This window comes from Oryzias latipes, chromosome 1 (assembly GCF_053564925.1).
Source record: "Oryzias latipes strain Hd-rR chromosome 1, Olatipes_Hd-rR_3.1".
Classification (NCBI taxonomy): domain Eukaryota; kingdom Metazoa; phylum Chordata; class Actinopteri; order Beloniformes; family Adrianichthyidae; genus Oryzias; species Oryzias latipes.
Genome location: NC_136237.1, coordinates 16,932,243 through 16,946,817, shown reverse-complemented (window position 1 = coordinate 16,946,817; position 14,575 = coordinate 16,932,243). Strand labels below are relative to the sequence as shown.

The 14,575-nt window shown below is 40.1% G+C and overlaps 2 protein-coding genes across 3 annotated transcripts; one reads left to right on the top strand and one right to left on the bottom strand.

Moving 5' to 3' along the window:
• The first annotated feature begins 3,370 nt into the window (after positions 1–3,370).
• On the top strand, positions 3,371–4,457 carry tmem187 (transmembrane protein 187). Its single transcript, XM_004066105.5, has one exon. It carries the CDS (start codon positions 3,578–3,580, stop codon positions 4,361–4,363), a length of 786 nt encoding a protein of 261 aa, XP_004066153.1. The 5' UTR covers positions 3,371–3,577; the 3' UTR covers positions 4,364–4,457.
• Positions 4,458–4,744: 287 nt separating this feature from the next.
• Positions 4,745–13,848, bottom strand: LOC101170904 (dnaJ homolog subfamily A member 3, mitochondrial). Of its 2 annotated transcripts, none has more exons than XM_011478230.4 (12): positions 13,597–13,848; positions 12,037–12,173; positions 11,598–11,681; positions 9,588–9,797; positions 9,346–9,498; positions 9,105–9,252; positions 8,875–8,939; positions 8,336–8,464; positions 8,075–8,190; positions 5,954–6,048; positions 5,347–5,472; positions 4,745–5,257 (listed from the first exon to the last, which is right to left on the bottom strand). In XM_011478230.4, exons 1-11 carry the CDS (start codon positions 13,802–13,804, stop codon positions 5,360–5,362), a joined length of 1,458 nt encoding a protein of 485 aa, XP_011476532.2. In that variant the 5' UTR covers positions 13,805–13,848; the 3' UTR covers positions 4,745–5,257; positions 5,347–5,359. The 2 variants fall into 2 exon arrangements, with proteins under 2 accessions (XP_011476532.2, XP_004066111.2); XM_004066063.5 differs by having other exon boundaries at positions 5,347–5,469.
• Positions 13,849–14,575: the final 727 nt, after the last annotated feature.

The window sequence follows — 14,575 nt, the reverse complement described above, 5'->3', positions numbered from 1 at the left end:
TGTCTCATTACAGTTTATGACATTCTGACACCAGGGGTGGGAATTTCCTTGAAAACGTAGCTGATGAAATGAAATACTTGTATCAAAGAAGATAAAACAAGCAGGACATATGTACTTATGTACAGTTTGCAGTAACTTAAGGTGTCAAAACAAGTTCATTTAAGGCAGATGTAGGGAGATAATATATAACAAAATCCTGCCCAGAAACTCAGCAAAACTGGATTTTGACCTTTGGATCCTGTGCCTCAAAGGTAAGTTCATCTCACTTTTTGATGACATCTACTTTTTTTAAAAAATGATGACTACATCATCCAAATGTGCCAACAGTATAAAAAACATCCGGCTTGACCATGTATCACCGCAAGATAGTTCGATTTAAAAAGTAATAGATTTTTATTCATGAAAGAGTCAAAACAAAAGTAATGATATTGGGTTTTAATCCCTGAAAATCACCCACACTTAAGTCCATTTCATTTTCTATTTATAAGGCTTTAATTTTGTATAAAGTTGTATTTATTTAACTGTTATTGAACTAGGAAAAAAATACCATTGAGATACACTGATCTCTTTTTCTTGGGAGTTCTGGTCAAGAGGCAAAAGTTACACACATCCAAGACATTTCATAGAATTAAAATTAATAAATAAAATGGAATAAAACAAATTAATGAATTAACTAGAAGGAGCTCTTCCAGAAGAAAATGCAGTGTTGAATGTTGTATAGCTGAATGAAAATGAAACTTAAAGGGTAATAATTGGCAAAAATAAATAAAGAAATGATCAAAGTTGACCATGAATAAAGTGAAAACAGCACAATAACAAAAAAGATGTTTTTGCGAAAAATGCCAGAGCTGGGTCTCAAACAAGCGAGCTTCTGCACCAAAGATTCCCCGTGTATCCTGGAATATGTTGGAAAGTTCAAAGGTGTGAAGGAGCAAAAGCCATAGCGGGAAAAAGCTGAAAAAGGTAAACTATTACGTAATAGTTGAATGGCTAAAATAGCTGAAAAATTGTAGGAGTTAAGCGCCAAAATGGCAGAAGAGACTATAATAAAGAAATACAAAAAAAAAGAAATAAAGATGATTTCATTTCCAGGTCATTCACAATAACATGTAACTGTAGCAAAGTTATGAGCTTTGAAAGTCCGGTGCCTTTTACTGAAAAACCATATTTTCTAAATAAAAGTAAACACAAACACTTTTGTTGCGTTTAGAATTAAGAAAAATGTTTTAACTCAACTATGCTATCATGTCTACAGCACGAAAATATCTTGTTCTAATTTTACTAACTAACTTGTCAAAACAAAAAAAATGAATTAATTTATTTGAGAAATGGGACACCTTGAGCCTGTCTAAAAACCTGGAGTACCCCTGTTGAAGACCCTGGGAACTCATCTGAAACAAAGCTTACACATCTCTGTTTTTGTGCTCTCTTCTACAATAAAACCCATTAATCTGATGAAAAAGCTAACGTTTACTTTCCATTTGAATCATTTGCTTTTAGGCCCAAGGAGTGTTAAATCTCCGTAATGCAAGACACGCTTCCTGTCACAAACTATTCACACACTTTTTAGCTACGTAGTGATTGTCTGCACTCAAAATACAATTATCCATCTGCACAAAAAAAGCCAATTGCAGGCCTAATTATCCTTTGAGTCTAATTGTTATGTTCATGTCAAGATGTAGGGCTATTTGTCTCATAAATCCGTTAGAACTTCCATCTAACTTTTCCCAGTTACTCCCAGCAACCAACACATCAGCTACACTTGATCGGCAGACAGGAGCTTTTCACTGTTTGTAAAGCTAAGGGTTTGAATAGCGTTTGGCCTTTATTGTTTGGGAAGGTTAATTTGTGTCCTTAAGTACTTTATTTGAAACAAATGGCCAAAATGTAATAGCCTTTGACTGACTTGGTGAAGTGTTTTTTTCTTAACCTCCCTTTTTCCTAATCTCACAAAAGCCTTTGTTATTTTCTAAGCGCATTTGTTGTCCATTCTGACAATAACGCGACTATGGATTTGAATGCTACACTGTTCAGGGAATGTCTAAGAATTGTTGCTTGGAGGTCATATTTGATTTTGGAACTGCAAAGACTTATTCAACAGAATGAAGCAGAATTTTGAAAGCAATAATAGTTGTATTTTACAGAAAACCTGTCTGTATTGTATTGAAGAAAGTTCTACTCATAATGTTAATGTATTTAGTCCCAGATTGTTCCCTGCTAAATTATTTCATGCAATTTACTATTTAGACCTTCCTGACACATAAAGTATTAGACATTTTAATCAATTAAAATATAAAAAACAAGGAAGCTGGGGTAGTCAGTGTGATCGCTCCAGCCCCGTGGGCCCTGTGAATGACTGGTGACCTGTTCCGGGTGTACCCTGCCTTTGCCCAACAGTACCTGGGACAGGCTCTGGCAACCCAGTGGCCCAAAACAGTAGGTTAGGAAAAGGGATTGGAGTTCAGGACAAGATCAGCCATATAGGATTTGTATTCTATTCGGTGATTGAGTCACTGAAAACGTCACATGCCCAAAGCTGAGTCCCTGATTGGCTGAAGCAACTTGCTGACCTCGCCAAAGTTAAAATATTTGAACTCCTGTCACACCTAAATGGCGCTGCAATGCTCAAAACGTGCTGCTGCTGGACCTCAGAGTAGCGCTTATCCACCACCACCATCACAGCTCCAAGAAACTGCTAAGTACATTAGCACAGTTCAATAAACATATTAAGCATTTTACATGTTTGTAACAATGGTAACAAAACAACCATCAATACCATGCAGGGGTTTGCAGCCTGAGGCTTCGGAGCCAAATGTGCCTCTTTTACCCCTCCATTGTGGCTCTATGATTGGAAAAAAGTCAAATGTTTTCAATATTCCTGACTATGGGTGCAACAGTGGGATAACCTTGACTTCATGCATCTTTGCGAGCTTCTCAACTGTGTAGTCACAAGAGGGCTTATTCAATAAATTTAGGAGTGAGACTAGTGAGACTAGACAAACAAATTGACTCAGCTGTAACGTCAAGCTTTTTCCACTCGCTGCGCTGGATTAGGAGAACAGTCTATTTTTAAAAAATGTAAAGAATTTATCTGCAATTCATGGTCCGAAAAAATATGTTAAGGTCACTTAGTCACTGTAGTTTAATTTGTTAGGTTTATGAATTTGTGGATGAGGTGCACCAACAAAATTAACTGTATAGTTTTTTTTCTTCTTTTGTCTCTGCTGACATTAGTAACATAGGCTACAACTACATTTATTTACTGCAGTGAAAGGATCCAATGTCGCCCAGTGTCTTATTTTGAAAGGGAGTCATGTGACCTCTGTCAAAAGTTATATATTTTTTCATATTTAACAAAACATGCTATTTTTGTATTTATGTTTAATAAAAAATGTTGATATATATTTATTACAACAGTAGCAAAAACATATATACAATGGGGTGTCTGTTCGGCCAATCAAAAACTTTGAGCTGAAACCACGTGGTTTAAAACCCCGGAAGAAAAGAATGAGGACTTTAGATCCCGGACAAAGTTGCACATGTCTCCAGTCTTCAGTACTTTTTCTTCATTTTCAGGATGAGGTCGGCTTTGCTGCATGTCGTGATACCATTGGTGATCATCACCGCCCTGTCGAGGACGAGTCTTTTCAGTGACGTTCACGTTGACCTGACTTATGAGCATTACGCAGAGCAAAGGCTGGACTACCTGCCAGCTTTCTTGGCCATGCCGTGTAACTGTCTCGTAAACGTGGGTTACATCCTCGTGGGACTATACTGGCTGTTTTGGGGCGGAAGCATCCAGGAAACCCAAGAGAGTAGATATTTGAGGGAGGTGTTCGCTCTCATGGCCATCTGCTACGCGCCGGTGCAGTGGACGCGCCTTGCTACGCTGCAGCGCGCCCCCGCCGTGCTGGATCAGTGGGTGACGTTACCGATCTTCGCCTGGGTTCCTGTTTGGATCTTCTACATAGAAGAGCTGCCGCAGAGGTGGCGCGTATGGAGAGCGGCGGCGCTGGAACTGTGCTCCGTCCTCAGTTACGGCCTCGCGCTTGCGCACGAACTCGGCTTCGAGGCGACTCTGGTCTGTCACGTGACGTTTGCGGTATATAAAGGAGTCCGCCTGCAGGTCTGGCACGGGGATGATCGCTCTCGGCTGCACCTTCTGCAGGCGATGGTGTCCTGCGCGGGCTTTGTGGGGCTGAAGCTGCTGGATCACCGGCTCTCTGACCTCTGGCTGTTCCAGAGGCTCACCGGACACTTCTGGTCCAAAGTGTGCGACGTGCTGCAGTTCCACTACAGCTTCTGTTTCCTGACCGCGGTCACGCGCAGGGCGCAGAAAAAGACAAGCAAAACCACTAAGTGACACGTCTTACAAAAACAAAGCAGGGAAATAAACTGATGGGAGAAAAAAAGCTTTTCTCCAGCTAACAAATAAAATCCAATAGTGCTATCAAGAAGAGACTGAATTCTTTCTGCGGCTCACATGTGAGCTCAAATACTTGTCACTTTGAGGGGAACATCTGTGCAACATTTTGACGTCTTTCCTCTAAACACTACATTGTTTAAATGCCACAGACTCTTATTAACCAACATATTTTTTGAAGTTTTAAATGATAAACCATCAATAACACCAATACAGGAGCGGGAACATAAATCCTATTCTGGAGTTGAAACTGTATATGAGGCCTTAATAATTTTGCTTTTTTTTTTAATTTAGCACAGAAAGAACTAGGGAAGAAAGAAAAACACTTTAGATCTGTTTAATTTATGACCAAATTACACCTTTTATAACAGAATAAAAGTGTCTAACAAGTATATAAGTATATACATACAAAAACAAGACATATTTCACGCATGTTAAAACTGTTCATTTTTATCAAAGAAATATTGGTTATTATTGACAGCTTTAATCTGAGTGTTTTTCTCCCATTTCTGCTCACCAGGTAGAGATTTACCTCAGAAACAAACTAGTTTGGGTGACATTAAGCAGGTAAACACTTTGTTCCATAACTGGCTCATGAGTTCCTCAAGCAGACATCTCTGTGGCCACAAGCCCTTTTGCATGTACCGGTAGGTGAAATCATCCCCTACATGACCCATTTGCCCAATTTAGCACCAATGCGAGTCCACACGTGCTACTGCTGTCCGTCCTTCCTTTCTCTGCACATCATCTGTGACATGCAGCTTGGAGGTTCAGGTGGTGGAATTATTTCGTCTCTACTTTTCATTTCTTTGTGCGTTTTTTCCCCCCTTTAATCTGGAAATATAGAGCAAAATTAGAGCAAAGACAATCCAAGAAAGCAGTAGATGAATGTGTTTCTGGAATGAAATCAACAACCATCAGACCTGCAGTCAAGTGTTAGCTAAACATTTTCTTTAGTTTAGAAAAGAAGCCTCCCTCCTCCTTCTGCTCTTGCTTTTCTTCAGACGTAGAATGCTTTGTACCAGACCCTTGGTGCTTGCTGCCCCCTGCTGGACAGAAACATGCATTTTACTAAGTTAATGCCCAGATTTCAAATGTTATCTATTCAGTCTATTGACTGTAAAAACAGTGGACAGCTCCACCCCTCCCTTCTCGTGTTCCCAAATAGGAAGTACCATTGCTTCCTGATACGGGCGGCGCTGTGTTGAAACCAGTCGAGAGTGACTGGTTTGAGTCGCTCTGAGTGATGGCATCTATGGGAACTACTGTCGCCATTGCCATAGATACGATGACTTGGAGGGACTTCGACCAATCACTGTTGGCTGGTTTCGTCCATTGTTTTTACAGTCTAGGATTCAGTCCAAACCACCCTATGATGCTTTTATTTTATGTGAATTTATATTTCTCAAATCCATTTTCACTATTTATTACATGTTTATGTCACTTCTAGCCTATAAAATATGTACCGGTCCAGAATAAAAAGCATTTTTTAAGTTTTTCTGAATAATAGAGCTGAAATTTGACCCTGACCTGTTGATGGACTGACTCCATTGATGGTTCCTTGAACATCAGTCTCCTCTTCTGCATAGCTCAGTAACATAGAGCGCTGTCTTTGCGTCACTTTCCTGCAGGAACCAAATTTTACAAATCAGTAACACACAACAAACACATTGCTAAAAAATCAAACAAAGTCCCAACTGCTCTGTCCCTGGTAATACACAAAACATGACACACATCAGCAGCATGCAGTCTTAGGGTAATAGTGTAAGCTGTCATAAATGGCAATGTGATTCCACCGAAAACACATCCTGAGTGGCTGACATGATCAGAAAACAGATGAAAGTGGAAGAGAACTTCTTAATATGCAAGTCAGTTAACACCCAAAGGATCAGGCAAAATATTAGTGTGTGTGTCTGAAATGAAGCTAAAAGGGTTAAGAAAGTAAGAATCTGGATTCTTTTCAAATAAAACATCATGTGGGAAACACATACATCACTTTTCAGTCGACTCCTAATTTTACTTGTCTAGCTATATGAAATTCACTCAGTTTTGTTTTGCTTCTCTTTCTTTCATCTGAGCAAATGGAGCAAAACTTCTTCCCATCAACTTTTTCCTTACAATCAGTGATTAAAAAGAGAAGCTCTTCCAAGTAAGAAACAGTTCCTACCACATTTCAACCAAGAATGACTAATCCGAATGGTTCCAATTTTCAAAAATGAATGACATTGCATTCATTTTTCATCAATTCCACTAGAGAAATTGTGTTAGGTCAAATGAATTACTACACACCAAGTTTCATGGAGAAATGAACTTTTACAGTTTTGTAACTTAAGTGTGTAACCTTTGTGCTATCTTAGATGACCCCTCCCTTACATTGACGTGTTCTACCTACCATGACAAAGGTGGATAAAGGTGGAAAGTAGGGCTGTGACGATAACCGCATCACCGCACTTTTTTTACGCACTTTTTTTTTTTTTACGTTTTGCATATGGTGCGTGTTTGGAACTATAATAAAAACATTCATCTTTGCTGATAATTTCCTTTTTCTGCTAGTCCTGTGTTCAGACTTTCTTTCTTTCTTTCAGACTGTTGTCTCCTTTTCTCCCACCGCGCGTGCTCTCAGTGTCTGCTTTCGCGCTGCACGTGGCACGCGGCTCCGTTTACACAAACAGGCGCGCGCTTTCAGAAGCAAACATCCTTATTCTACAACAGAAGTTTCCGTCTCGTGAGGAAATACGACAAATTTACTGCTTTCTAATTATTAATTTCCATTGTATTCATTTCCATTACAAGCTGCGTGCGTTCCTAAGTGCGCGACACGGCCGCCCACCGGAGGATTTTGTGTTGGGGGGGGGGGGGGGGGGGGGGGGGGTTACTGTCCTCCTTCAATCCGTAACACCAAACATGAACGCGCGCTGTTAGATTTCCATGAAAATCACTACATGTTTTGTTTGGGAACTATTTTTTGCAGCGTAACGTTACGTGTCTGTATAAACAAAAGCGGAGCCTCCTGCCCCGCGTTCTTCATGGGTGTCAGGCTTCATGGCAACCGGAGAGGTGACAAAGTGTCTGCAGTCTGTTTATTACTGGGCAATAAATAATATTCTGAGAAGATGTCTGTACCAGAGAGCACAGGTGAAACTTGCGTGCGGTCCGCTGCAGAAGAATCAACACACACCCCCAACACACGTGTGCGCACCTTCCTACTATTCCTACACAAGACGCTCCGCGGTCACACACAGTCAATCTACAACACCTATAGTTAGTTCACAAGTTAGATATGTAGTTGTTAGTTGTTGTCATTGTTAACAAAGAATAGTACGTTGTAACTGTATTTATTTCCGATGCGGCCGCCGGGGGATTTTGTGTTTTTTTTTTTTTTTTTTTGGGGGGGGGGGGGGGGGGGGGGGGGCTGCGGTTAACCGTGACACCGCGCCCCCTGGTGGTTCATCACCGCGGTGATGAAAAATTCGACACCGTCACAGCTCTAGTGGAAAGATTTCATGTAATCCATGGACACCAGTGAGGTTCACAAATCATTGAAGAAAAAAGGTTCAGAGCACTGTCTAGTGGGTCTAGATGACCCAACTCCCAACGTTGAAGTGCCTAGGATAGCACAAGGGTTAAAGCAACAGTACGTGTGAGTCTTACTTTGGCACTTTGATCTTGATGTGAACATAATGATCTCCATAACTAAAGCTGTTCATCCTCCGAATCCCTTTGCCCTGCAGCCTAATCACCTGATCCGCTTCACAACCAGCAGGAATCTGCAAACACAAAGTTTGGATTTTACTTTCATGAAACATCTGCAGATGGATGCTTAATGAAGTAGCTGATAAGACAAACAAGCCTCACACGTTTAAACATGCTGGAAAAATAAGGACCTGAGTTCCACAGCTGCTCTGTACTCACCACTATACTGATGGTTTCATACAGGCCCTGTGCTGTCGCTGTGCCTCCCAAGATTGCCTGAGCTATAGAGATAAAGGCCTCTGAGTGAATGTCTGCTCCGTTCCGTCTGAACACTGGGCTCTTTTGGACCTGTTCATTGTGAACACATAGGGAAAAATCCTTTAATCTACAGCAAAACCGTATTGGGAATCCAGGTGTGACTCAACACTTTCCATTATAGGACAGTCCTGCTGCATGAAGCAGAAGTGAAGTTAGTTTGAGACATTAAAGGATACAATGGAGTGTTAGGGACATCATACAAGTAAAATACATAAATATATCAGAAAAAAGTAATAGAAACTGAGGGGGAAAAAAGTCCTAAAATTATGGGGGGAAAAGTACGGTAATCAAATAAGGAGAAAAGAGTCAGAATAAAGTCATACAATTATTAGGGGGAAAAAGCTTTTTGGGAAATAAAACTGTAAAATCATTACTTAAAAAGTCACAATTTTTGTCAAAAATGCATATTTAGAAAAAGCAACAATAGCAAAAAAACTCACTCTAAAGGTAATTAAGATTTCTTTGGTTCCAACTGACATGCGCACCGTCTGACCATTATCCACTCCTGCAAGACAACAAACTATTTACTGAACAGATCCCAAACTACAATCAACAGCAGCTAAGGCAGCTTTCCATACATCAAAATGTTCAGTCTAACCTACCAAAGACACAAACATTTTCCGATTTTCAGGGCAGATTTCTAAAACCTGGTCGAAGCGCAGGAACTCACCTGCTGGGACAGGAACAGCCACTGTGTGCCTCTTTTTGGTCTGTCCAGAACCTCGACAGAGAGCACAGGGAGTGTTTATGATGGACCCTTTCCCTCTGCATCGCCGGCAGCTGCTGCGCATCATGAAGGGGCCGGTGCTGATCGACTCCTGCAGGAGGACAAAGAGGAAAGACAGATGTTTCCTGACCAACAGCACAGCCCGCCAAGACAACAAGACGTCACGTGTCAGCCTGAAGCTCACCATGCCTGTGCCGTTACAGAAGTGACAGAGAGACACTTTGGTGCCTGGCTCGTTGCCTTTTCCATCACACCTTGGACAATTATCCTCGATGTTCACACTCAGCTCCTTATTGGCGCCTTTTGCTGCTTCAGTAAATGTGAGCTCCATCACATACTGTAAACAAAACAAAGAAACAGGAAAAAAGGTTGTGTGGTCAGTCATATTTTAAAGTTCTGGAATTTAATGTTTTGTTTTAAAGTTACCTCAGGCCTTTGGTCAAACATGTTATGGATGTCCCCAAAGCCCATGCCCCCAGAGAACTCGCCAAAAATCTTCCTGAAGAGTTCCTCCGGGTCGATGCTGGAGCCTCCTGCCCTGTAGTACTGCTGCTGTCCAGCTCCAGCGCGGTTCGGGTCGAAGCCAGTGGTTCCGTAAGCGTCATACTGCTTCCTCTTCAACTCATCACTCAGAACCTGCATGAAGACGGAGAAAACAAACAGAACACTGAAATCAGAGCTTACTAGGGCTGCACGATATGAGGAAAACTCGCGATATGCGATATTAGTAATTAATATTGCGATAACGATATAATTTGCGGTATATAAACAATTAGCAAAACAACCAAAAATATTATTCCCATTCCATTACAACAGCTTAAAAATTATACTACAAATGACCCTTGTTGACATAGGAGGCAAACATACAACATAATAGGGCGCCATCCGATTAGTTAACAACGTGAAGGGGTCCATCTGATTGGTCAAATGCAGAAAGGGATTCTTTCAATCCATTAAACACTTCAAGCTGCCATAAGATTGTTTGGCCACATCTAAGGTAACCATTTATTGCAAATTTGCTGTCTTTTGCGATATGCATATTGCACAGCTTGATATTGCGATAACGATAAATTTGCGGTATATTGTGCAGGCCTAGAGCTTACCGAAAAGAAAAATGGTTTCAAAAACCAATATTGGGAATACAGAATTGTTGTAGTCTGTTGTTACATGACAGTGTTGTGTAAATATCATATAGCCTGTATCTATAATAAATGATTAGAGGCTTCGGTAAAATAAAATACAGACCAACTCAGTAGAGTTTTTCTAAACCTGAAATAATAACTTGACTCCAAATGTTGTTCCCTCTCTCAGGATATCCCGTCAGGGGTCGCCACAGCATATCAGCTTTCACTGATTGGCACAGCTGGTTTGGCTGAGTTTTTACGCCGGATGCCCTTCCAGACTCAACCCTGAATCTTCACGGACCAGAGAGAAACCAGATGGGCAGCAGCACAAAGGGTCTTGCCTAAGCGGCCGTGGTGCAGCGGTAGGGCGGTCGACCCATGATCGTAAGATTGCAGGTTCGATTCCCGCCTTACACGCCCATGTGTCGAAGTGTCCTTGGGCAAGACACTGAACCTCACCTTGCCTCCGGTGGGAGGTTGGCGCCAGTGTTCGGCAGCGGTGCCGCCATCAGTGTGTGAATGTGTGTGTGCATGGGTGAATGGGACTGTGACTGTAAAGCGCTTTGGGCCTTTGTAAGAAGGTAGAAAGCGCTATATAAGTATACGCCATTTACCATTTAAGGACCCACACTGGATTTTTAGCTCATTGCACGCCCTGAGAGGCGAACACGTTTCCTGTGCGCCAGTCCTGCACCCAGCCGACTGAGCCATCCAACCTATTACGTAACTCCAAAAAAAAAAAGAAATAATAACCCATTCCAATCATCTTCTCACGTATTGTAAAATCATTCCCAGTGGTCTCTTATTTATGATGATGCTGTTTTTAGGTAAACTCAATAAATTAAGTTCATCAGTTGTGGGCAGGATTGTTGGCACAGAAATAAGCCTCCGCTGATATCCCATCATCCTCTGCTAGCATTTAGCTCTTCACAACCCCAAGCTAACATTAGCAACATTTATGAACAATATCGGAACTATACAGCCATACAGTTTTTGAGCCAGATAGAATCAGACGAGGAAAACAAAGACATTAATGTATCTATTTGTCTACAACTGGATGCATTAGAATGGAGCTGAGCAGGGAGACTTTGGCCCGCCCGGTTACTGTCACAGAAATAGGCTTTTTGAAATGGCTTTTTTTTTTCCAACTGCTCCTGCTCCCAATTTGAATAAAGAAATACTCAGAACGGCTGTTGTAACAGTAAATCCTTTATATATAAGTATTATTGTTATTATTTTTGCATCATGACAAAAATGTTACAAAATCTCAAAAACATCATTTTCATAGGAGTAGGTCTTTACATGTTTTTACCTCATAAGCTTCAGCGAGTTTGGCAAACTTCTCTTTGGCCTCTGGGTCATTGGTATTCGTGTCTGGATGGTATTTTTTTGCCAGCTAGAGACGGAGAGAACAAACATGCAGGTTAAAGATGGTGAAAATAAAAAGTATTTAATTTAATGCAATGTGTTCATCTAGACATCCATTCATCTTCTAGTCCTGATTTGTCTTTTGCAGGTTTGCAAAGGTTGCTGGAGCCTATCGCAGCTACAATGGGATTTGAAACTGGACCCTTTCACTGTAAGGCGAATGTCCAGCCCTACTACCATCAACACATGTGCAATGTATGTTAAATGTTCTTATATTTTACCATCAAACATTGTGGCCATAAAAAAAAAACTAATTAATACGCAAGATAACACTTAAACATCAGTAATATGATCAAAGTGATGATGCAGCGTGAATAAAGGACCTGATAGTATGCCTTCTTTATCTCCTTCTGTGACGCACTGCAGGAGACACCCAATACTTCATAGAAGTCCTGTTTGTTTGCCAATATGGAGCTGGAATGGAAAGAGTGACAGGTAGTCCCACGGGGACACGTCCCCCCTGTAGACAGAAATAAACACAAAAAAATTGTAAAGACAAACTCTACAATTTAGCAGACTTTTAACATTAGCTCAAGCTGTGTAATAAACATCTGACTATTACGAGAAAGTCTCACAGTTGTTTAAAAAAGTTCTAATTTGCCTAAACTTTCTTTTTCTTTCTTAATAACAGGTAACATAGGTACAGATACATATGGAGTGTCAGGACCAATGGAAGTCAGAAAAATAGTTGCTTTACTGCAACAGATTTTGTCCTTTTTGGACCAAAGGAAGCACATCGTCATCAAAGGAAAGAGGTCAGTACAGCTTATATGGAACTTAAAGACAATTATCCCTTTTTATCCATTTCTTGTAAAACTTCTAATAAATGTGACCAGAGGGTGAGCAATTTCCATCAGCTCAATTTGTTGGCATGCTAACTCTTCGTAACTTTATCTGAGTTTGACACATTTTGTATGATATTATAGATTTTATCGATTGATCAATAAAATTATGCAAAACATGTTAAACTTAAAAAAAAGGTACAAATTTGATCAATTTTAATCAATCGTCCTTTGGTCAGCTGAGTTTAAATCAGAGCTCTTTGGCCATAGAGATGTTGTTCATGCTTGTTGAAAGAAGGGAGAGGCATACTACCCAAAGAACACCACCAACGCAGCAAAAGAAGGTGGTGGAAGTACTGTGATGTGGGGATGCTTCAGTGCATCTGGAACTGGGAATCTGGTCAATGTGGAAGGAAGAACTACCGGTACTTCCAGAAGACCAAATTAAACATTAATGACTGACCTGCACAAAGCCCTGACTTTATTTCTATTGAAAATTTGTGGGGTGAACTGAAGACAAGGGTCCATGCCAGAAGGCCATCAAATCTGGAGGAGCTCTAGAGATTTGTCAAAAAAGAATGGGCTTGAATTCCTAAGATGTGTCAGAGACTTGGTAAAAAATAAAAAATATAAAAAATACAACAAACGACCGCAGGCTGTTATGAATGAAAAAGGATACACAATTGACTATTAGCATCAGGGGGACTAATAATTTAATATTTTTATCTAGTAGTTTTTATGTTTTTGTGACATTGTTTTATTTCTACGTACAAAGTAAAAATTGTGTAAGCCTTAAAAAAAAAAGCTTGGATGTCAAGAAGAAGCAGTCAAAAATAATTTGCTCAGTACTTTTGGAAATTTAAAAAAACATATGGTGTCTTCTGTTCAAGTGGAGACTGCATTACTACTTTGCTGTCGGGGGTTGCATCATTCTTGGACCAAGGTTAACCTGCCATCACCGGACTAAGTGTAGGCCGCTCTGCTGAAACACGATGATGCTAAACCACCGGGACGTGTCGGTGGCAAACATACCACATTCACTGGAAGGATAGGTTGATGTAACTGACTGTATTGCACACACAGTTAGGTAACTTTTCTCACCTGTCACTCTTGTCAATGTCACAACATTTCCACGCGCGAAAGAACTGAAACTAACGACTATCCCTCTCCGGTTCGCCTGCCAGACGGCTGCTTTACAAACTCCTCCATTTCTAGGAGATATGCAAAGAAAACGACCATTGACACATCCAGAAGAAGGTGATGAAGCTAACCAGCGAGCCGTCAGACGAGTCGCAGCAGCGCACGCCATGATTGCGTCACTACCTGTCTCAGCGGACACAAAAGTGTTGTGCGCATGTGTAGTGATTTGAAAACGGAAATGGAAACAAAATCGCTACTTTTTTCCAACAAACTTTATTGCACATTCTTCATTTACAGAAATTCACAATCAGTTGCACAATAAAAAAAAACAATTGCAAATATCAAACACACATATAAGACCAAGCAACAAAAATAGTAGTAGGCCCTGTGTGTGTCATTAAAAAAAAAGCTCATATACAAACCAAGTTAGGGTGAACAAACGTGCGCATACAGAAAAAACAAAACAAAATGTTAAAAAAAGCAAAGGCAAAGCAAAAAACATTTCAAAATAGCTTTACTTTTGATATATTTTGATAAATTATTGCAGTTTTCTTGGTTTTGTTTGGAATGCATTTAAGACACTTGGATGACATCAGAAATTCCCGGGTCCAGATTTTCCATAAAGAAAAGAACATCAAGTAAAGAAAAAAGGGAATATTTAAAACTTTGAGTGACAACTAATTGCGAAAATCAGTCCAAAATATTTTTTATCTGGTTGCAACTGTAAAAGAGATGTTCTAACGTTTCAGTTTCAGATGAAAAGAATATATATATAAAAAATGCTGCTACTTCAGTGTAAAGTGAAATATAAAATAACAATAATAATAATAATAACCATCATCATAAATAATGTTATGTTTTTTTAATAAAATATCCAAAAATTTTACCATACCACTGTGCTGTAATTTAAGAACTTTCTTTAAAAAACTGACAAATTCTT